This window comes from Falco cherrug, chromosome 20 (genome assembly GCF_023634085.1).
Source record: "Falco cherrug isolate bFalChe1 chromosome 20, bFalChe1.pri, whole genome shotgun sequence".
Classification (NCBI taxonomy): domain Eukaryota; kingdom Metazoa; phylum Chordata; class Aves; order Falconiformes; family Falconidae; genus Falco; species Falco cherrug.
In genome coordinates this window covers 4,764,725-4,787,889 of record NC_073716.1, presented here as the reverse complement: position 1 = coordinate 4,787,889, position 23,165 = coordinate 4,764,725, and the positions used below count along the sequence as shown (strand labels likewise).

The following is a 23,165-nucleotide window of genomic DNA, read 5'->3' as shown; positions in this document are numbered from 1 at the left end:
GCTGCACCAGCCGCTCTGCGCTCGGCGAGCTGCCGGGGCGAGGTGCTGGGCACAAGGCAAGGCAGGGCACAACCCCCCCAGTGCCAGGGCACAGCCCAAGCTGTACCACTGCCGTGGGTCAAGCCAAAGCATCTCATCCCAGGTAGATGTGAGGATGCTGTGTGCTCCTCCTCGGCTCGAGGAGCCGCAGGAAAGCACAGCTCATCCCGCTGTCTCCCAGAGGTGAGCAGGATTGCATCAGCTCCTGAAGGGTTTGACATGCCATGCCGCACGCTGCGGAGTTGGAGACGTCTCTTAAGCTGCGCAGGGTTTTGTAACTGCGCTTCTGCTCAGCAGCCCTCATCCAAACTCCCCAAGGCCAGGCTCTGCTCCTGCTCCCAGGAACGTCTGTGTGAGGGACCCTTCATAAATCACAGCCCGTTCCAAAGGGACAGGAGGAAATCCTCCATCCCCTTGCCTTGCCAGCACCCCCACCGTCGCCTCCATCAGCTGCTTCTCCCCACCAGTACATCCAGGCAAGGAAGGGGGCCAGAGACCCCTGCCCAGGGGGGCCCGCCGGAGGTCCCTGGAGGCATGGATGTACTGCCTTCACACCGAGGGGATGCTCACCCCCCTCTCCATTCATTTGTGCTTGAATGGCTGCAATGGGCCTCCACAATGGGATCGGATATTTTAGCCAAATACTCCATAGAGTTGTAGCCAAACCAGTCTGTCCCAGTCCCCAAAGGGCCTTGAACCTGTCTGTGCCAGGAGATGACGTTCCTGACTTTTTTCCTTCTGTGATTTTTTTTTTTCTTCCACGCTCTTTATTTTGCTGTTGAAGAGTCTCAGTAATTTTCCTCAGACCCTGATATTACTGATCCTATCTCATGCCAGCCCTTGGTATGTATTTTATTTATTATTTTAGGATGACTGGACAGGCTTATCACAAAGTCCATAAATTACATCCCCACTGCACACAACCACTCCACATCAAACTGGCGATGAGCTTGTCTGAACCCCAAGTGCCATGGGAGGGAATCAAGAATCTTCTGGAAGTGATTTGGGCTGTTTAATGGGACCTGGAGCATGCACCAGGGTGGCACAGCACCCACCCTCTCCCAGGTCCCTGGATCTGGCCCCTGAACAGCCCCTTTTCCAGCAGCCCCAGGAGCGGTGCGGGACCCCCCCAAGCCAAGCTCTGCCTGGGGCTGGCCAGGCGGTGGGCAGGATGGGGGATGCGCTGCCTGCCCTGCCTGTATCCCGCCGGGAGGCAGGACTGCCCAGAGCCGACAATCTGGTGCTGTCTGCCAGGGCCAAGTGGGCGATGGACACCCCCACGCAGACCTTTCGGGGGGGCTCCATCTGTCCTTGCAGGCACTGCTGCCGCACCGGCGCTTTGCCCAGCACGTCCTGCCGTTTGCTTGTCCTCCACCCACCCCAAATCCCCCTCAGAGCAGAGAGGACGTGTTCCCGCAGCTCAGGTACCCCGCCATGGGCACAGGCTGTGCCCAAGGAGATGGCAGTGACAGGGGACCAGGGCAGCACTAGCAGCCACAGCCCTCAGCGCAGCCACCCCCCAGCAGCTGCCCCAAAGGCAGGGGACAGAGCAGGGACAGCCCCAGCGCTGTGCTCAGCACCCCTGCCAGCACCACGGCAGCCGGCCAGGCTGGCAAGGGTGGATTTGCGCAAGGAGAAGGGAAGAGGAGAGGGCCAAGGTAGAATTAACATATCGCTGGCTCTTCAGAAGCATCAAAGGGAGATAATGGTCTGAGAGAGGATTTGAAGCGACAGCCTTGTTACAACCGATAAAACAGGCAGCTCGCTTGCAGCAGAGCTGTGCAGAAGGTATGAAGAATTACAAAGGCTGAGATTATAATTACAATGAAAGTCATGTCTGTGATGCTGCAAAATGATGGACTAACTAGGACTGCCCCCCACACCCTCCTCCGAAGCACAAGCGTGTGCACAGGCGTGCACCGAGGAGCTGGAGTGCTTGTGCAAGTGCAAAAGGGGGGTTGAGATGCTCCTGTGAACCCACAGCCGTGAGGGGACCCGTGCATGCACAAATGCTTGGAGGGATGCACACACATACACACATGTACATGCTGCAGCAGAGGGGAAAACCAGCGCTGGGGGAATGGAGTGAAGAACATTTTGAAGTTTGAAAAAGAAAAAAAAAAAAAAAAATCTTTGTGATTGTCCCAGGAAAAGACAGGAGGTAAATGAAATCCAAGTGAGTCACTGCCTTGACCAAGGCAGACTTCCCCTGGTTAGCAATTATAGCACAAATCTGTTAGTGATTAACAAGGCAGGACCAAATGCGTCCCTCCAAAATGGGCAGCAGCAGCAGCCCCAGCACGCTCCACCGAAGGGAGGGACAGAGGCAGCTTCATTGGCTTTTTAATTAACTCATTTTCAGGAGTTCCACTTTCCGATAGAGTCCCCCTCCGGCACAATGTCTTGACAAACAAAAATCTCCTTGAAAAATAACAGTAAAGTGAATTTAATCTGTTTCCCCTTATTAAGGGTTTTTTTAATGCTTTTCAGTACGAGAGAAACTGGATTAAAGTGGAAATAGCAACATGACAAGATAGAGAGGCGAATGCAAACAGTAGCCAGACAGAGTGAAGAGCGACGCCGACACTGTGCACCGCAGGTCCTGTCATCTGAGGTCTCGCAGTTATTGTGGAAGGACCTCTCAAAGCTGAGCATCCCAGCGTGCGGGAGACAGGCCAAGGCAAGACAAGACAAGATGCAGGGGCACTGGGGTGAGTTGCCACCAGACCTGGGCTCCTAAGGGGCCTCAGCGAGCCACCCAAGCCAGAGCCCATGGCGCAAAGGGCACCAAGACGCTTGTTTTGCTGCTCCTCTTTCAGGCACCGGCATCTTTAGGCAGTGACTTGGGTTTGACTACACCTCTCTCCACCCCCCCGCCCAAAGAGGCTCTGATGGCCACCAAGAGATGTTACAGAGATGCCATAGCAGGTTGTCACAGCGACTGGATGGCAAGCATCACCCACAGGACGGTGGCCCAGATGCACTGCTCGAAGTTTGCTGCAGGACCACAGCGTCCCACGTACCAGCCCCCTCCCCAGGTGAGATCCATCAGCTCTCCAGCAGCAATCACAGCCTTGACCGACCATGCAGTGCCTCCGGGGCAGCCCAGGTGATGCTACCGAGCACAAATGCTTTTGGACATCAGTGATTTGCCCTCCTGACACTTCCTCAAGCCCTCTCCTTTCCTGAGGCCAATACAAAGCACACCAGCAACATCTGTTTATAGCAATGCATCCCCAAGTAGCGACGCATCAGGACAAACGCTCTGCTGAGGATCAGCCATGCAAAAGCCGGCTTGGGCTTTGAACATCTCCCTGCTGTGGCCTCCACGTTCAAGGACAGGGACTCCTCTGGCGCTGCAGGTTCCCCTGGGGTCTGGACTTGGTGCTCAGCACATCCCCAGCCTGCTCATGATGGGATGGGGATGGGGGTGTCTCTGCCCCATCGTTGTCCGACACCGGCAGCAGCTGTGCACACCAGCACAGGGGCCAAGGTCTCCATCCTGCTCCTGGGGCATGGCGGGGGGGGGCGGGGGTGGGCAGCCAGGGAGCAGGGCCAAAGGTTTTGGGGGGGAAGGCAGGAAAACCAGGCAGAAGTTGGGCAGATCAGATTGCAGAGTAGCTATGGCAACGGCACGGCGTAGGTGGACCAACACAATAGGGACGTGCAAGGTAAACCCGGAGGCAAGCAGGCAGCAAGCAGGCAGCAAGCATCCATCCGCTCCCCCCCGCACAGACCCCCAAAAGCTTTGGGGGGACCTGCTCCCCCCCTCCCCCAACAGGTGCCTCCAAACCCAGGGAAGCTCATCCCTGCAGGTAAATCCCAGAGAAACCCCACACCAAGGGCGAGGAGGGACAAATCCTGCCCAGGGTCCCCTGGACCTCTAGGACCCGCAAAGCAGCACTGCAACCATCACCCCGTGGGGTCCAGCAGCCACATCCCCCCCATGCCGCAAGCCCTGCCTCCCACCACATGGTCCCCAGCAAGTACCAGCACCTCAGGGTACAGCACAGGTGCTGCTCCCACCCTGGCCAGCCAGCAGCAGAGCTTTTTTTTTTTTTTTTGGGGGGGGGGGCTGGGCACAGAGGGCACTGGCACGCAGCTGGTGACGGAGACTGACCTGTTCTCCTGCACTCCCTGCCTACTGCTGCCAGCACCGCCGGAGCCAGGGCTGCATTAGCAGCAGGGACAGGAGCTGCCTCTCTGGCTGCTGCAGCTTTTTGGTGTTCTCCCTCCTCACCCCGCTCAGTGCCAGCCCAGCACCATGACATCGGGGCAAGCAGCAGCCCATAGCCGCCTCACAAGGACCCTCCAGGCTGCCAGCAAAAAAAGAGCCAAATTTGGGTTAGGAACAGCAGGAAACTTTGGGCAGCAGGGCAGGGGTGGATGCGCACCTTCACATCGTGGCATCTGTTTGTGCCGGAGAGGCAGGAATACGCACAGCCCTTCGCCGACAGCAGCGCTGGCACTGTGCTCCCCTGAACCGCGGTGAGGGTGCCAAGGGAATGGAGTTGGATCCAATTCCTGGTGGGCATCCACTGGGTATCCCCCCGCTGGACCACACCACAGGCTCGTGGATGCCCTCCCTAGGGATGCCATCAGTGTCACCAGTGCGGCCGTATTTATTACCCACTTCTCAGGGACTTCAAGACCTGCTCCACCCCTAAAGCCAAGGAGAAGTGGGGTGACCTACAGAGCTTTGCATGACTCCCAGCTCCCGGGGACCTGATTCCCAGGCAAACCGTAGGCCAGGTCTCTTTTAATCAGCCAGGAATTGCTCCCGGTAGGGGAAAAACAAGAGAATCAATAGAGACAGCTCTGGCTGCAGTCATAGGGACACACACACACACACGCTCGTTCACATTACTCCCGACAGCCACGCACGCTCTCCTCCACCATTACAGCAGTTTGCAACGGTTCACAACACGCTCTACCTCTGGAGACCAGGATGAGACCCTGGGCAAAGCACCAACAGGCCCCACTTCTAGCTCCCACGAGCTCCCAGTGACCGGCTCACTCTGGGCAACGTCCACAATCCACCATCACCACTGGTTTTACAAAAAGCAGAGTGTCCTGGTCCCCAGTGCCTGTGCTGGCACCCCCAGCCCGGTCAGGCACCCTGTGAGGACAAGACGATGCCAAACTCATGCCAAGGCCATGGGCACTCTCCATGTGCCCGGCTCCAGCACCTCTTGGAAACGGGGGGGGGGGGGGGGGGGGGGGGGGGGGGATGGGGGGGCTGAAGGGAGATGGTATCAAGCGGCTCCTCCCATGGTGGAGGTCCTGGAGGTCCAGGCTGGGGGGTCCTAGCGATGCCGGCAGGACCCCCACGGGAAGGATGCTGGACTGAGTGCACCGGAGGCAAGACAAGCCCCTGCATGGCGCAGGGATGCTGCGTGCCCAGGCCACCATCTGCCCCTCGCCGGCTGCCCGCAGCGCAGCCCGAGAAGGGCAGAGGGGATGGGTGTCCCCTGCGCAGGGGACACGGGTGACAACGCAGGGCTACCCTGTGAGGAAGGGGGCTGCACAGAAGGGCTGCCACCGGCACCACCGGGGGCTTTGCACAGCCCCATGTGCAGCCGGGGGGTGCAGGGTAAGCCCCCCCGCCCCCGGTGGTGCACCAAAGGGCAACGCAGGGACTGTGGCACCCACAAAGCGCCACCCGCGAGCCGGGAGACCCCCGGGAAAAGGGAACGGCGCGGGGCTGGAGGGAAAGGGGGGCTGCCCCCTCCCTGGGGCTGAGCCCCGCGGCCAGGGGATGGGCGCGGGCGGGGGCATGGGTTGGTGACGGGGTGAGGGACCGGGGGGACCGGGATCTCGGGGAGGGGGGAGGGGGATGCTGGGATGGGCGGGAGCGGCAGCGGGATGTCTGGGGAAGGGGAGGTCGGGCCGCCGCAGCACGGGGAGGGCGGACACCGGGATGCAGGAGGGGACCGCGACACCGGACCCGCACCCCACCGGAGGGATGCGCCCCGCGCCGCCCCGCCGGACCCCGCGCGACCCGGTACCTGCGGCAGGTGAGCCCGGGCCGGGATCCGCAGCGCCGACGAGCTCGGCTCGGCTCGGCTCCGCTCGGCTCGGCTCGGGGGCGGGCGGTGCCGCGGCCGCTGCGCGCAGCGCGGAGCGGAGCCACCACCTCCCGCCGCTGCGGCCGCCGCCGGCCCCGCGCGCCCGCCCTGATAGGGGCGCGGTCGCCATGGCAACGGCGACTCCACCTGCCGCCGCGCTGCGCCGGGCCGCTGGGGGGCGCTGCCGGGGGGGGGGCGAGGCGGGGGCTGCAACGGGAGGCGGGGGCGGTGCTGGGGGGTGGGGGGTGCCATGGGGCAGGGGGAGGGGGGTGGGGGTGCCATGGGGCAGGGGTGGGTGCTGGGGGTGCAATGGGCCAGGGGTGGGTGCTGGGGAGAACTGGGGGTGCAATGGGACAGGAGTGGGTGCTAGGGGTGCAGTGGGGTAGGGGTGGGTGCTGGGGGTGCAATGGGACAGAGGTGGGTGCTAGGGGTGCAGTGGGGTAAGGGTGGGTGCTGGGGAGAACTGGGGGTGCAATGGGACAGGAGTGGGTGCTAGGGTTGCAGTGGGGTAGGGGTGGGTGCTGGGGGTGCAATGGGACAGAGGTGGGTGCTAGGGGTGCAGTGGGGTAAGGGTGGGTGCTGGGGAGAACTGGGGGTGCAATGGGACAGGAGTGGGTGCTAGGGGTGCAGTGGGGTAGGGGTGGGTGCTGGGGGTGCAATGGGACAGAGGTGGGTGCTAGGGGTGCAGTGGGGTAAGGGTGGGTGCTGGGGAGAACTGGGGGTGCAATGGGACAGGAGTGGGTGCTGGGGTTCAACAGGACAGAGATGGGTGCTGGGGGTGCAATGGGGCAGTTGGAACAGGGGTGCGTGCTCGGGGGCTGTGGGGGCAGGGGTGGGGGCAGCCCCCCAGACCCAGCAACCTGGCAGCATTTTTACCCCCATGCACCCTGGCAGGGTGGGCTGTGGACAGGCTGGGGGGTGGCCATGGGCAGCACCGTGCATGCATGCAGCCCGCATGCACACCCCCTGTAAGACCCTGCTGCAGCACAGGGTGCCGCTGGGGTCCCCCCACCCCATGCCAGCACCCCTGGGGGGGCTCTGCAGCCCATGCAGGAGCTGCAGGAGCCCCAGTGCCATCCTGTGCACAGCACCCGGGGTGCCCACCCGCAAGGCTTTGTCAGTGCCCCTGGCATCCCAACTTCCCCAGGAGATTTTCTTTCCTCCAGTTATGCAGAAATGCATTGGCGCACGCTTCCCAAAAGGCTTGACAACTGCAAGGCTAATAAAAATCACCAGGATTTGTTAATATTCGCTTTAATCAGTGGGAGCCGGGTCCCAGCATCTGCAGGCAGGAGCGGGGGCTGCAGCAGCCCCGTGATGCTGCACCCAGGCATCCCGCCTGCCCCCCCCCGGTCCCTGCTGCGTACCTGGCCCGAACCCCAGGAGCTGCTGCACTGAGTGCTATCAAGAAGGGCAAAGTACTCTTGAGAATAACCCATGCAAAAAAATTACTGCTCCCCCTGCCCTGCCCTGCCTGCCTGCGGCCCTGGCCCCACAAACCCCCAGCCCCACATTTCAGCCCCCCCACACCTCCAGGTCCCCGATGTGGCAGCACACCCTGCTGCGGAGCGGGGAAGCAGCCAAGACCCCCTGTTTTATTCAGGGAAACTGAGGCACAAAGCCAATTGCAGCAAACCAGCACCGCCCCAGCCTGCCTGCACCCCTGCCTGCACCATCACTCCTGCCCTACACAGCAGCGATGCTGCAGGGCAGCCTTGGCGAGGCAAGAAAGAGCAAGGGCTGGGCTTTGGGGGTACGTACATCTGTGCTGGCTGTTATTTATTTATTCCAAAGTCGGATTTATTCTGGGCAGCTGCAAATCTGCTGCTGTCAGGCAGCCACCAACACGTTAACACTCAGCTCGAGCCTTTTCCTTTTCCTTTTTTTCTTTTTTTTTTTTTTTTTTCCCCTGCAGCAGAACTGGACAAGCTTCAATCCGAGCTTTTATATACTTTTATTTAGACCTGAAAGAGGCACGGTTCTGCTCCAGCTCCGCTGCGGTATTTAACCCCATGCTGCAGGTTACGAGCTGCAAGGTGCCTGAGCAGACAGGGCTGAATTGCAATACAGCTGCCATGCATAGGTGGTCACGGGCAAGGGAGGGTTGGTAATCCCTTATTTTCTGGGGTTTATAATTTGTCTGTGTAAAACCGCGCGTTCCCAGTTGGTAACGCACCCTCTGAGTCCCGTGCGGAAAAGCATATCCAAAAGGAATGTGGATAACAGTGAGAAATAGGGAGGGGTGATGGGGTCACCCCCTTACACCATCATATAATTATTTTTCTAATATTATTTTTTTACTTCTGTACGTTCATCACTGGGCACCACGGGGGCGCCCCTGGCTGAATCGCACATCCTAGAGCACCGATGCACACAGAGATGAGAAACCTGCCCATGCCATCCCTCTCCAGCTGGATTTACCCCCCCCGAGGGCAGGATTTACCCCAAAAGCAGACCCAAAGCCTAGCAGCCGATGTGCTCCATCAGCCACCTCGTCCCGATTCCCATTCCTCTCTTTATTGTTAACATGCCCATTTAGCGTGTTCTCCCATCTGGGTTTTAAATTAGCTAGCTGCCGCCTTGGACTTCTCCGCAGATTTGCTAGCAGTCTGTTGGGTGTTGGTACAATTATTTGCTTGGGTTTTTTGTTGTTTTTTTTTCCTGCTCTGTTATATATACATATGATTAAAATTAATATTGCGCTCACTTTCCAGTTCCTATGCATGAGTACAATGGCGTTTTGCTGCAGGCTTTGCCACACTGAAAGGGATGTTGACATTTATGAAATGTTTCTATTCACCTCTGATTTTGCAAACTCTCTCATATGTAATTTTAAAAAAAAAATAAAATAAAATAGCGAAGCCTGTGATCTGAAATACATGCCAGGCTCCCCTAGAATAGCAAAACGAGTTTCAAACATTTCAGGCAGGCCCAGAGTGTTGTATCCCAATGTCATTTAAAGGTTGACACCTGGGGTTTCCTGTGTTTCTAGTTTCATTTTCTCCCCATTATTATTTACCACCTGCAGGGAGAAGGAAAAAGGAGAAAAAAAAAAAAAGAAGAAAAATAGGTTTTGGGTTGGTTGGTTTTTTTTTTCTTTCCCCACCAGTTGCAAACGGGAGATGCTTGGGGCTGATGGATGGAGCTGTGCCCCTGCCCAGCACCTTGCCTGGGGCAGGGAGGGGGGAGCCAGCCCAGGGCTGTGACCTTCACCCCTCGCCAGCGAGCCCCAAAAAACCTGGCTGGGTTTGGAGCGGTGCCAGTAGATGCCTGGACCCCTCTCTGGTCCTACTGGGCACCCACAGCCCTGCGGGTGATAATTCCAGAACCCAGATCATCTTTCCTTCACCTTATAAAAACCCTCCAAAGCTCATCAGACCCCGAGTCAACACAAGCTGGATTTTTTATAGCTGCAGCTTATAAAAAAAAAAAAAAAAAAAAAAGTCTTTAAATCATTGCAATAATAGGAGAAAGATTCCTAGTTATTTACTGAGAAATATCACTCTGCGGCTAGAAATGTCAGGGCTCCGTCTCACAAGCGGCAACACGGATGGGGACCGTGCACCCTGCGCAGCACCTGGGCTGACGGCGATGGCAAAGCCACCATCCATAATTAGCCCTTAGCCAAAATCTGGATGCTCAGCTGGTGCAAATCCCCGCAGCTGTGCAGGATTTGGCCGCTCCTCTTTGCATCCAGCCACGAGCTTTTTGCAAGGAGAGGGGCTGCAGAGCAGGGGGGGACCCCTGGTGCTCCCCAAAGCAGCCCCGATGGGTGAGGGGGGGTGCAAGGCGGGCAGCAGCTCAGAGGAGGCAGCGATGATGATGATGATGATGCCGCCTCGGCGCGGGCGGCATGCCGGGGGCCTGCTGGGTTTCCTTACAAAGCTGGATTTCTTTCTGCTGCGCTAGGGCTGGGAGCCGTCGCCTCCGTCCCTCGGGGAGGCGTCTAGTTGGAGATGATATAAGATTTCTTTCCAGCCACTTCCTCCGGCTCCTCCGCGCTCACCCTCCCCTGTGCCTTTTTATAAAAAGTGTCACTTGAGGTGAGGATTTATTGCCGCCCTAACAGCATCACCGGGGCATCGCCGTCGCCTGGGGGAGGGGGTGGGCTCCTCAGCACCCTGGGGTGCTGCCTGGCCCTGGGGGGCACCCCGTGGTACGAGGGATGGACGTTGCCCCTGGGGACCTTTCGGCCCGTGGGCTCTGCTGCTTTCAGTGAGGGTGCTCGGATGTGTCACTTGCTGTCCCACTCCGAGGACCAGCTGGTCCCTGGGGTAGGATTGAGACCTGGGAACAGGCCACCAAAGGCCACCTCTGCCTGGACGTGGGTACTAAACCCCAGGCACACCTTGCCGCATCCCACACGGCACAGCAGCACACGCCTGTGCCGTCCTGCTCCCCAGGCTCACCAGACTGCCTGGCACCTTGCTGGGCAGTGGAGGGAGAAGATATTCTGCCCCAGGAGCTGCACCGACCCCCCCTGGCTGAGAGAGCATCCCCATCCTGGTGATTGGGCTGCTTGGGTCAGGGCTGGCTGTGGGTTTTCACCAATGTCCTCGGTTTGGGGGGGTCCAGGACGCAGAGGAGAGTGCTGGGGCTGGGCAGGCAGGGGGGATTTAAGCCTGTGTTCACACCAGCAGCCTGCCCAAAACACCATTAATGCTAAATCCTCACCCCAGACGCGCGGGGACAGGCTGTGCCGGGGCACCAGGGGCTGGCACTGGGATGTGCCGCAGAGCCAGCCTGGGGGTGAGGGCGGGCTGGGGCAAAGCTTTGCCTGGGCAAACTACTTATTTAGGCTTTTTGTGCCATGTGAGCTAAGGCAGGGAGCAACTGCCTCAGGGCTGGGGGGCTGCAGAGGTGCGGCGTGGGGCGGCCGAGGCTTGCGGAGCCGTGCAGCGCCAGGCATGCAGCAGGGTTTGCAGACACCAGTCCATGGGTCAGTCTGTCCCTCTCCCAGCAAGGCTGGGGTTTGCAGCCCAGCCAAAACCTGCAGAGCGCTAAGCTGAGTGTCACCCCCCCATGGGGCAAATCCACAGGCCAGCTGCCCCTCATGGCCATCACATCACCCCTCTGCATGTCCTTTGTATGGAGGAACATCCCTCTCCTCCCTATGGCTGCCACCAGCCAGCAGGAGCCAACCCCCCCCTATGGCAGGGTACATTCACATGGGACCCCCCAGCTCTGGCGATACAGGGGGTGCTCTCCCCTGGGGCTGGGGGATGCTCCCCACCAGGGATGGGGGATGCTCTTCCTCAGACCTGGAGGATGCTCCCTGCCAGGGCTGCTGCAAGCAGCCACCCGTTTTGTGCACCATCTGAGCCCCCCGTGAGGCTCTTCTCCTCCAGAAAGCCCCAAAGGGTGAGATGGGGTCCCCATGTCCCCCTGCTACCCCGAGAAGACGCCCCTTACCTGGTCCCGCATGCGCTCCTGCTGCCCACGGAGCGCCAGCGCATGCTGTGGGTACTTGTTCTTTAGATGGTCCATGAAGGCATCCCGTTTGCGCTCCATCTCCGACTTCTGGAGGCCAGTGAGGGCTTCCAGGCTCTGGGCGGCGATGACAGTGTGCCGGCGCTCCGAGGTGTGCACCAGCCCTACGTTGGAGAAGCGCCGGGTGCCGTTGCCCAAGGTCCGGTACTCCCGTGGGTACTCGGCATCATCTGCCGAGATCATGTGGGTGCTTGTCCTCTCGGGATCTGCACGGGGGGGAGAGCAGAGCGGCGTCAGGGCCAGCCCCGCTGCTGTGGGGCACAGGTGGGGTGCTAAGATTTGGGGATGGGGAGGGGGTTTTAAGCTGGAATTGATAGCTGAGCCTAGCTGGGAGCAGGGTCACCCCTCAACGGGGTACAACCGGGGGGCTGGTGGGTGCAGGGTTTAGCATCCTGCGATGGCAGCGGTGTCCCCGCTCCCGGGCAAGGGGCTGGCAGTGGCAGGAGATGGATGGGGCAGGGGGCAGAGGGAGGGACAAAGGGGCTGGGATGTCACCGAGACCACGATGTTCAGGCTGAAACATGAATAAAACAGCGTTGGGTCATTAAAATGACACAGACAAGACACAGGAGATGGACACCGCTCCGGAGCACAGACAGACAGGGAGACACGGACACACGGACAAATCAAAAAGAAAATGAAATGCTGGCCAAGGTGGGGGGAGGCTCATGTCTGCCCATCAAGACCCTCGCCGGAGGGCTCAGCCCCCCGCCCCGCAGCTGCTGCTCCCAGGGATCAGTCCAGCCTGTGGGCACCAAACCCAGCACCACCACCGGGCACCGCAGGGATGCTCTGCCCCATCCCAGCCCTCTCGTAGAGCTCACCCCATCCCGGGCAGGCAGAGCAGGCAGCGAGCGCAGGCAGGGGGCAGGTAGGCAGTCCTGTGTGCGGTGAGGCGAAAGGGACTTGTCCCTTTTGCTAATAATTCATTAACTTCATGTGGTGATTTTAATTTCCAGGGAAGTTGTGCCGAGCGTGCACAATGCGAGTGGTAATGAATGCCTGGAAGTCCCCGCACGCTGCCAGCGCCTGGCACCTCCTCGGTGGCTGCAGGATGAGGCCACCCCCCAGCCCGCAGCCCCTACCCAGCCCACACGCCCACCGCAAAGCAACCCCAGGGCACCGGCCCCCACCCCAAGAAACCACTTCTGAGGGTCTCACGCAGTCTGAGCCCATGTCACACAGCCCTGCTGGTCCCAGCTGCCACCGCCGTGCCTGCACCGAGGCCACGAGCCGCCACTAACTAGTTTGGCAACTGCAGCATGTGTGTTGGAGGGATTCACCGCGTTCAGGCTTCCCTTTTTCGCTCACCATTTAACCTTGATTCATTATTCATCTCCCTCCTTGTCCTTTTTTTCCCCCCCTCCCTTCTTTCCCAAGCTCCTGTTAAGCAAGTCGCAGAGGGTTTTTTCCTTTCCCTTAATTATTTATCAGCCCAACATATTAGCTTTATATCAACCGATTGTGTTATTAATGTAGGACAGGACTCCAGCGTGTGCTACAGACACAACTCCTCTGCTCAAGGTCATACAAGGGGGTTTGCTCCAAGCCAGGCGGGGACACCACGCACCCAGCAAGTGCCACGGGGACATCCTTACCCCCGCCAAAGCTCCGTCCCCGCTTCCCTCCTCCAAAAAACAACCGGTCCAGCTCCTGTCCCCCACTGCTCCATCACCAAATGCAACCTTACCCAGGGGACCGTCACCCCCTTATGCAGAAAACGGCGGCAGAATTTGAGCAAGAGCTGAAGCTCCTGGTCCCTCCCCACCCTGCCGCTTCGCTCAGCTGGGTCCCCGTGCCACCGCTGCACAGGGGAGGTCAAGGTGGCACATCTGCCACGTGCAAAACACCCAGAGATCCCCCAGGGAAAGCAGCACAGGAGAGATGCCAGAGGGGACACCTCGGTCCTTCTGCCAGCAGGGAAGGCAGTGTGGTGCAGGGCTGAGAGCATCATCTTGGGGTCCCCGGGCACCACTGGCTGAGGAGCCTCTGCTCAACTCCAGCACTGGTGGGAAACGCAGACGGAGCAATTTCTCCTGTACCACCCTGCTGAGCCCCAGCAGCTGCCTTCCCACCTCTCTTTTCATGTAACGCTCCCTGTAACACACGTTTCTCACCGAGGGCTTGCTGCCAGCAGGCAGAAATCCCCTTCCTGCCCTCAGCCGGTTGCTCAAGCACTTGCTCTACAACAGCAAAGCAGCAGAGATGTGCTGGGGGGGCACACATCCAGCACCCAGCACCCATCCCAGCATTGGGCGCCCATTGGCGGTGCCCTAGAGCATCCTTGGGAGCGGGCAGGGAGCTCTCAGCTTGGACTGGGGGCAGCAGGACCCCTGGCATCCCCCTGGCACAGGCAATGTGCCAGCGTGGCCCGTCCCCACCAAACCAGCCCCTCTGCAGTGCTGGATCCAGAGTGCCACCGGGACCCCCAGGCCTTATCACGTCCCATCGGAATGGCAAGTCTGGGAAAGCTGTGAAAGAGGGATGAAGAGGACCCTGAAAGCCTCCAGCTGCAGCAGGGGCAAGGCTGGGAGGAAGGAGCTGCAGCTCCTCTCTCTCGCTGGGGAGAGCAGCAGCGCTGCGGCCTTGAGCCGGAGCAAGGTGCACGGATGGGGGCCGGAGGGCTGCAAGAGGGGCTGGTTCCCTGCAGCTGCCTCCTCGGTGCCACCACCAACCCCGGGTTTATCAGCCCTGGGATGAGTCCACATTCCCGGCTCCTTCCCACCCTCCTCCTCCTCCTCTTGCTGCCGAGCCACGCATCAGCATGCAGCTCCCTGCTCCCTAATTACATGCTCCGGGAGCGGAACGCGCCAGCTCACTGTCTCTCTGCCGACTACTAAAAAGGATGATTTGAAAAGCCCTGCACAATCTGCACAGGGGCAGAGCAAAGCTGGATGCCATCGGGGGCTCTTCCAGCCCCGGCTGCGCTGCATCCGCTCCCGCACCCCTTGCTGGGCTCTGGAGCAAGCCGGGGGGAAGCAGCGCCGGCATCACAAACCCCGTGATCCATGAATCCCACGAAGGCGAGAGGAGGAAAAGCCACCACAGACACACGTGTACCTGTCCCCACATCAGCCACCTCTCCCCTCCAGATATCCCAGCCTGGAGCGGGCAGAGACAATTTGATACAGGAACCGCCAACAACTGGGGGGTCCTTTGGAAAGAGACCTTAAAGCACCCAGGGTCATGCCTCCCTGGCGCTACGCCCGGGAAAAGGGTGTTAATCCTTCCCTCCTGGCTTCAGCCCAAGGGCATCATCGCATCCTGCCCCCCAAAATCCCCCCTCCCCAAGTTATTGCTCTTCCTCCCAGGCAGGGCCTGTGCAGGGATGCTGGAGCAGTGGTACCCACACGGGCTGCCCCGCTGCCAGCGACAGCAGATCCCGGGAAAGTGCTTCCCAGGGCTGCTTCCAAGTAGGTCACTGGGGTGGGAGAGCCAATGGCCGCATCCTGCCTGGGGTGCCCATCTTGGCACTGCCCCAGCCCAGCCAAACGGGGTGCCCCTCTGGGACGTGTCCCCCGCACAGGGACCATCCCATCACTTACCCGGGGGCGCAGGACAGCTTCCACCGCGGCCGGCAGACTGCTCCGGTGGGGAGGGGGAGGCAGCCCCCAGGTCTCCAGGGGCTGGAGGCGGCTCCTTGGCCGGGTGCAGGGCCGCTACGACAGCCAAAATCCCACGGTAAATCCTGGCAAGCCCCTCTCCAAGCAGCGGGAAGTGAAAGGAACGAGGCTCTCTTTGCCGATTCATCCAGCCATCTTTACCTGCCAGCAGAGGTGTCACCCGCGCCAGGGTCACAGCCCAGGCTCCTAGCAGGATGCGGCCATCGCCTCCTTCCTGGGAAAGCAGCGGCACCAGCACCCAACCGTGCTTTGAGTGATGCTCTTCCAGGCGGGTGCTTTGCAGCCCAAGTATCAGCTTCCCACCAGCTCCCTGCTCCCTCTCCGGGAGCCAGGGGTGGGAGAGGCCCCCAAAAACCTGCCCCGTGCTGGGGGTGCTGCCCCCCGAGAGCCACGCCGGGTCAGAGCGGCCGCAGGGCCGGCGGCATAGTCTGCTCGGATCCCCCCCTCCGGCAGCTTCGTAGGGTTTTATCATAAAAAGGATCTTTCAAACACAGTTTATTACTGCAGTTTCATAAATCTTCATGAGGCAGCAAGGCTCACGCGGGTCGTGAAAGCAATGGCAGTTAGCGGAGCATGAAAAATAGTCCAAGAAAGCAATTGTACAAAAAGGGGCGAGGGGAGGGGACGGGGGGAGTACATTTGGGAAGAAAGGGAGGCGAAAGAATAGAAGCCCCTCGGAGCGATGCGCCTCCCCCGCACCCAGCCATTAAGGCAGTGGGAAGAGCAGGATGCTCTCGCCTTCCTCCCAGAGGCTGCGGCTGCCGCACTGCCAGCCCGCTGCCTGCACAGCACCCACAGAGGCTGCCCAGCACCCAGAGCCCTGCTCGGCACTAACCCCTTCCCTGCCACGCCACAGAAGCGATAGCTGGGCAGCGCAGGGAGAGCCCACACGGCTCCTGCTGTGCTTAACTCCTGTCGTGCTGCACAGCTGACATCGGTGGGGGACCCCAGAAATCCCCCACCCCTGCCCGAGCCGGGACCTGCTGGGGCAAAGGGGCCTTCAGAGGCATTGCTGCCTGGGGGGTCCCTGTCCTTGGCTCAACCACACTCTATTTGTACTAATTTCGGGATGGGGGGCATGGTGGTCAAGCGACCTGCCCCAGGTTCCCATCTCACCCCCATGATGGGGCCAGCAAACACCGGCGAGAGGCACTGGGAGCTGCACAGCCACCAGTGTTCTACTGAAGCCGTGCCCAGCAGCAGCGGCAAGGCAGCCGGCACACTGTGGGGGGACCCACGCACCCCCTGCCCACACCACCGCCACGTGCCGAACGGGTTCGACCATCACCAGTGCTTTACACAGCCAGATCTGTTCATTTAAAATCAAATGCACCCCTGTTTTGGCCCCAGCCCATGGGCGGCCGATGTCCCTGTCCCATGGGAATGCCGGCAGTGGGACAGACCCAGCGTTGCCAATGCGAGGGCACTGCACGCCCTCCTCATCCCTCGCACAGGGAGCAACACGGGGAGCGAAAGCTGGCGGGTGGCCGGGCAGAAGCTTCCCCACCATCCCATCCTCTTGCTCCCAGGCTGATGAAGACTGGGCACCATATTGCTGGGAAAAGCCGGGTGACGCCAAAGCTGCCCACGAGGGACCATTAACATCAGTCCTGGGACAAATCGCCCCCATGCCCGCGCTGTGCCTGGCAGCCCCTGGGAGGTGGGGGCTGTGGCTCCCCCATCTCCGCTCCCCATCCCTGAGCATCCCTCCCTGCAGCACCATCCTGCTGTTTAGCCTGGGCTCAGCAGCAGGCAGCGGGCTCCCCGCCGTGCCTTTCACTCCCAAATTCAAGTGGAACCGAGGAAAATAAAACACCACCCGCCGACCGCCTCATTGGGAACTTCCCAGCTGGGCTAGCGCAGACCCCACGGCCCCACAGCCAGGACACTGCTTGGCTCCTCGATGGCGGGCAGGGGCACGGTGCCCACGCACGATGCCAGTCTGGATGCGACCCTGCAGACCCAGCTCTGTTTGTCCCCAGCCTCTATGTGCCCTGGACCCTGCCTGCACCCCGCTAGTGCCAGCCCTGCCAATGCTGCTGGAGCTGCGCGGGGACAAGGAGCTGCGCGGGGACAAGCCATGCAATGCTTTGGTGCACACTGGTTGCTCCCCGGCTGGAGCTTGGGGAGGTCCAGCTGGCATCTCTCTGCCACACTGCCCTGACAAGCAGGTCCTTTACTTTGGGAGCAGAGAAACAACCCGATAAATTCCCATGTCATTGTCAAAACCCAAACTGAAGGAGAAATCCCATCTGGCCAGCCCTGTAAAAAGCAGCAGTTGCTTCCCACCTCGCCGGGTGTTATCACACCCACGCGTGCACAGGGAAATGGGAGATGAGTTCACCTCCTAACTCCCATGGACAGCAGTACCAAAAGCAGAGCCAGCACGCCCGACTGCTCGTTTTGTGCTCAGGATCGGGACCAACACCTTCCTGCCCAGAGCTCCATCCCCACATCCCTCCTTTGAGACAGGACACATGCGCCAGGCTGGCTCCCATGCTGTCACCCAGGGAAGGGGGACTCGACACCCTGGGAGCTCCTCCAGCCTTGCCCACCTCAGCCTGCAGCTGCCCTGGGGGTTGCTTTTGCAGGCAGGGCTCCCTGCCACCACGCTGCCTGTCCCCTGCCCACTCGCAGCGTGGTCATCCCACTGCAGCAGCAGCTGAAAAGCACGAACTGGCCCCTGTCCCTCCTCCTCCTCGCACCATCTCCTCTGCTCAACATCTTCTGCCAGCCCCAACTGGGCGCCATCCCTACCCTCAGCTGAGTGCTTCCTTGCAGGAGGGCAGGGACCAGAGGGGACAGCACCAAGGCAGCCCCGTCCCAGCTCTCTCGCATGGTGGCTGTCTGGCAGATGGCCCTGAGGGTCAGGAGATGGCTGTGGTGCTGAAGAGCAAAGGCCCGGTGGGGTGGGCTCTGCTGACAATGCTATCGGGGGGTCCGTAAGTGCACAAGCCTTGTGTGACTGATCATACGGTGGCTACACGGCTCTGCTTCCACCTTGCAGCGCTGAGCTCAGCAGCTGGCAAATCTACAAATGCCAGGGCGAGCTCCGGGATAGAGCAGAGCCGGGTCACTCCAAACACACGTGGTGGCACAGATGTGACCTGACCTGTGCCATGGGCCCAGCAAGCAGAGCTTGGCAGCATCAGGCATCACTCAGGATGTAGCCGGGGGCTGGGAATGCCCTCGTCATCCTGCGGGAAGGGCATCCTCAGTGAAGGTTCCTCCCCACCTGTCCTGGCCCCCTCGGACACCCCAGCGGTGGGAAGCATGAATCCCTACTGCAGTGGGAGGCAGAAAGGACCTGCCCTCACTTAGGCAAAAGAAAGGAAGATGGGTAGAGGGTGAAGCGGCGTGTGAATGTTGCCTCACAGCTGGGAGAGCTGGGGCAAATCTTTCCCCTGCCATCAGCTTCATCCCCAACCTTTGGCAGGAAGCCGATGACAGTGGCATCCTCTGCACGTGGAGAGCATCCCTGCCCAGGGCAGAGCCAGGCAGAGCCTCCCCACCGGGGACCAGAGGAGAAAGGAGCCCCGTGTGTCCTGGCAAGAGGCCGCATCCTCAGCTGGCGGGGATGGCACAGTGGCTGGGGAGATGCCAGCAGCTCCGGGACGCCAGATAAAAATAAAGAAGAGGGGAGGATTGAAGGGACCAGGCTCTTCACAGCATAAACACAAGCCACATTGTGGTCTCGTCTCCCACCCACGCAGCAGCAGCAATTCGAGGCGGCGCAGCCGGCAGCCTGGCAACTGGGATGGGATTAGCCCAGGCTGTGCCAGGCAGGTCCAAGGCTGGGGATCCCCCTTAACCCTGAATGGGAGAGGGAAACTGAGGCACGGGGCTGGGGGAGGAAAGGCTCTGCCCCGGAGGAAGGTACGTGCAGACAGCACGAGTCTGAGGATGCTGCAGATGGGGATGCTGAGGCGTGAGGAGGTCAAACCCAGGGTTGGAGCAGCAGGAAAGCACCAGCAGAGCCACATGCCACCGCCGTGTCCAGCACGGTGCCCTGGCTGGATCAGTATTTACAGTCTCCTGAAAGGACCCAGAGTTTTCCCAGCATCTTGGCAGTACCTGCTGACTCCCACGGCCTCACCGAGACAGGCGAGTGCAGCGTCTGCCTCCATGTGGGGTGTGCGTGGACACGGGGCAGTGACTCACCCGCAGTCATGCAGCGAAGCAGAGCCAAGTCTCCCTGCGAAGCCGGGTCCCCCCTTTTGTTCAGCCTGGGGGGCAAAGCCTTGGGATGAGCCCAAGGCAACAGTGGGCCCTGGAACCCTGCAGCCCCCATCACGTGCAGAGCTGCCGTCTCCATCCATCCCTTCTTCCCCTGCAGGCAGGTGAATTCATGCTGCTCTGAGAACCCTCCCTGCCCCACGGGTCCTTCTGGAGGATTCCCACACTGACCAGTGCCACAGCTCCCAAACGGCCCCAGAGACAACGCCGTCCCCACCGCGCTCCTGCAAAGCCGGGTCTCAGCACGGCTCCCAGCACTCCCGCCTTGAGCTGCTCGAGCAAATTGCTCTGGAAATCAATTCCAATCTATCAGGCATCAGGAAAGCGATAAACTGCCCTCTCAAGACATCAAATCGATGGTTCCTCTTAGCCCAGAGCAGAGGGAGGGACGTGGGGAGAGTCAGCAGGAGGACAGAGAGCACGGCGGGGTGATGGTGATGATGGGGGGCTGGGGCTGGTTCGAAGGAAACGGCCCCAAAACCAGCTCTCCATGTGGCAGAGGGCAGGGAAGATGTGTGTCCGCATGCTGTGCAAAACTGCTCGGGAAAGCGGCTGCCGGTGCCCTGGGAGCAGGAGGCTCCTGCTCCAGCCTTCACCCATCACCTGCAGCTGCGTGGGTTTGCTCGGTTGGAGGCAGGAATTCATCCGAGCCCACAAGCTGGGCTTTGGGTTCGTTTCTTATTCTCATCTCTCTGCAAGCAGAGCAAGAGGGCAGAGGCGTGGGGAGTAGCCATGAGGGGGGCTGGCAGAGAGGAGGAGGAAAGTGAGCTGGAGGGGACACACATTGAGGTCAAGACCCAACTCCTGCCAGGATTATTTCTTCCTCTAATGAGCCCCTGAGCGAAGTCACTCAACAGAGCAAGGCCACCACTGTCGCTTCCATGACCGGAGAAAGGCGAAGGAGCAGTGGGTCTGGCAGTGGGAGAGGGGCTTTGTCGGTAGGACCCTCCAGCCTGGTGGGGTGAAAGCCCAGAGCTGGGCACGGGGCTACATCCCACTCCTGGGGACGGCCACGAGGGATGCACGCCAGCAGCCCTGGCTTGGAAACACGGGCAAGCGTTGCTTCGGAGAGCTGGAGATCAAAGGCAGAGACAAAACGCAACAAGTCGATGGAGAGGAAGGCTGCAGGACGAGACACAAAGCTCCCACGCAGGGGAAAGATGCGGGCAGAGCAGCCCAGGGCCAGGCTGGCAGAGCAGGCAATGCTCCTGCCCGGCGTGCGGCGATGCACCGCGCCAGCCCTGCAGTTTGGCGAAATGCACTTGGTGCAATTTTTCAAGCAAGCTAATCACTTCCTCTCATCTCCTGCCATTAGTGCAGCCATGCTAACCGCTCGCTCGCCGGCGGGAGGCCGAAACCGCCTGACAGGAGCTTTGACTACATGCTGCAACCTCGTCAAAAGCAAATTCATCTGTAAGAGCACGGCAGGGCTGAGGGAGGGAACCACCCCTCCAGCATCCCTGCTGGGAGAGGGGCTTGAAGAAAGCCACTAAGGCAAGAATTCAAGCCAAACCTATGGCTTTTCCAGCCCTTGCCCTGCAGCTCAGGGTTACAGCCTCCAGCTGGAGTCACCGAAGTGCTCAGCTCCAGGAGAAAGCACCTGGGAGGGGGATTTTCCCCGGCTCGGCATGTCGGGGGCTGCAGCGATGCCGGCTGCTGCAGGGAGAGCCACCCTCAGCCCATCTCTGCCTTGGCACGGGGGGAGCCAACTCTTCTGAAGACTTGGCTCCTGCTGCCATCGCGAGGTACTTGGACACAGCCTGGAGCTCAGCAGGTCTGGCCACAGCACCAAGCCCTGCTCCCGCAGCCTCTGGGCAGGAATTGGGGGGGCAGTGCCTTTTTGGGTGACTCCTGCCAGGAGATGGGGTGATGCTTTGCTCTGGCGGCTGCGGGGGAGAGGCTGGAAGAAGCTGTTTTGGTGTTATGGAGGGGGTCAGGAGCCCAGGAACACTCCGAATGGGGTATGGAGAACAGACCCTATTTATAAGCGCACAGGTAGCATGTAGGCGTTTGGTCACAGCCTGCTGTGCCAGCCTGGTTAGTCACAGCTAGTTAAAAATCAAAAATACTGGGGAAAAAATTGCTCAGATTTGCGTCTAAAGCCTCTTACAATGCAGGAAAACGCACTCACAATTGGAAAACATGGTGGTAAGATCAGACGGGGCTTCACTGTCAGCTGATCAGAGACCCCGGGTGCACAGACCGTGGCACAGGGGTGCTGCTGGGACGTGTCCCTCCGCATCTGCAGGCGTGAGGACACCGAGGTGCCCAGCCCCCGCAGGGCTCCCCGGCTGGCACCGCATCCCCCAGTACACCCCAGCTCAGAGTGGGATGCTGTGGGTGACACCAGGCCAAGGCCACCGCACCGTCCCCAGAGGCAGATGCCATCCCCCTGCCTGTTCCTGCTGGCGCTGAGCAAACCCTCGTGCCCCCTCCTGCCCTTCCTAACCCCCACACCGGGGCACGTCGGAGGGAGAGCTCAGCCCCTCCGCCCCGCAGCCCTTCCACCAGCGCCAGTCAGAAGCGGTGCAGGCAACGAGGTTTATTCAAGCAAAAGGAGGGCAGCAGCAGCTGCCTGCAGCCCTGCCCGCCTCCTCCCACCAGCGCCGAGCATCCACCCCAGCCCTCGCCATCGCTTCCCGGGGAAAAGCCCACCTGCGTAGGGCTGGGACCATCCCCAAGGGACCAGCATCCCCCGGTGGCTCCGGAGCCTGCATCCCCCCCGTGTCCCCCCCCAAGTCCATACCCATGAGCAACGGAGAGAGCCTGTAGTCCCCGGGCTCGGCGGGTCTCTGCTGCTCCGGCAGCCTCGGCACCGCTCTGGGGGAAGCGCCAAAGGGATGCTTTGCCCAGCGAGGAAGCATGGTGGTACCCAGGCAGCCGAGAGGAACTGGGAGACAGCTCGGAGCACGGCTCCAAAATCTGTGTGACAAACACATGCATCTTATTGCATATGTTTAAACCAAATGAAAGATGGTTTTACTAATCACTTGGTATTTAAAGCAACATGCCGTCTCTGTCAAGTTAAATCTAAGGAGACGTATCAAGTTGCGTTAGCTGTTTATGTTAATTAAATACAGAACCAGTTCATTATTAAACATGTATGCAGCGCAAGTGAGCAGCTAGGTGGATTGTTACCGACCTTATTACACGGCAGTGACCTCCAGGAAGCCTGCGCGCAGCAATCGGTCGGCGCTCAACCGTGCGGCAACTGTCCCCTTACATCCAGCGCCGAATCCTCCGCACGGGAAAGCGGAGCCGGAGCGGTGCCGGTGCCCGGGCGGGCGGATGGATGCAGAAGATCCCGAGCCAGCAGCCTGCTGCCCCCCGGTTCCCTGTGGCTGCTGGTCCCCCGCTCTGTGCCCGGGTTAGCGAGGGGCGCACGGCCGGCGGGTGGGCAGCAGGGCTGTCTCCATGGCTGACATTCACCGCCACAGTTCCCCTGCCAGCGGCCATCGCATCCTCCCGGCTCCAAGCCAGCACTTTCGCTCACATCCTTTCCCTGCCCTGGCAACTTTTCCCCCCCTGCCCAGTTTTATTCCTCCGCTCTGCGCGGATGTCTGTCTCTCTTGCTTTCTTTTCTGGCTCAGGCTTTTCAGAGCTCCCAGTGGGTCTCTGGGTATTTTTTTTTTTTTTCTTCCTCTTGAAATGTCACTGTGCCCCCTCAAACACATCACATGGGCTGGGAGCCAGGAGCCAGTGCACAGCC

The 23,165-nt window shown here is 60.3% G+C and overlaps 1 protein-coding gene across 9 annotated transcripts in view; it reads right to left on the bottom strand.

Moving 5' to 3' along the window:
* Positions 1–22,940, bottom strand: part of SRCIN1 (SRC kinase signaling inhibitor 1) — a 59,266-nt gene extending 36,326 nt beyond the window's left edge. For 8 of the 9 annotated variants that reach the window (XM_055697783.1, XM_055697790.1, XM_055697784.1 and 5 more), the window contains exons 1-3: positions 22,599–22,940; positions 22,203–22,378; positions 11,520–11,803 (exon numbers count right to left, since the gene is read on the bottom strand). In XM_055697783.1, coding sequence (XP_055553758.1) covers positions 11,520–11,803; positions 22,203–22,320 — 402 coding nt within the window. In that variant the 5' untranslated portion in view covers positions 22,321–22,378; positions 22,599–22,940. Of the gene's footprint in view, positions 1–6,047; positions 6,129–11,519; positions 11,804–22,202; positions 22,379–22,598 lie in introns of those variants that run through there. The other variant, XM_055697788.1, reaches the window with a different exon arrangement.
* Positions 22,941–23,165: the final 225 nt, after the last annotated feature.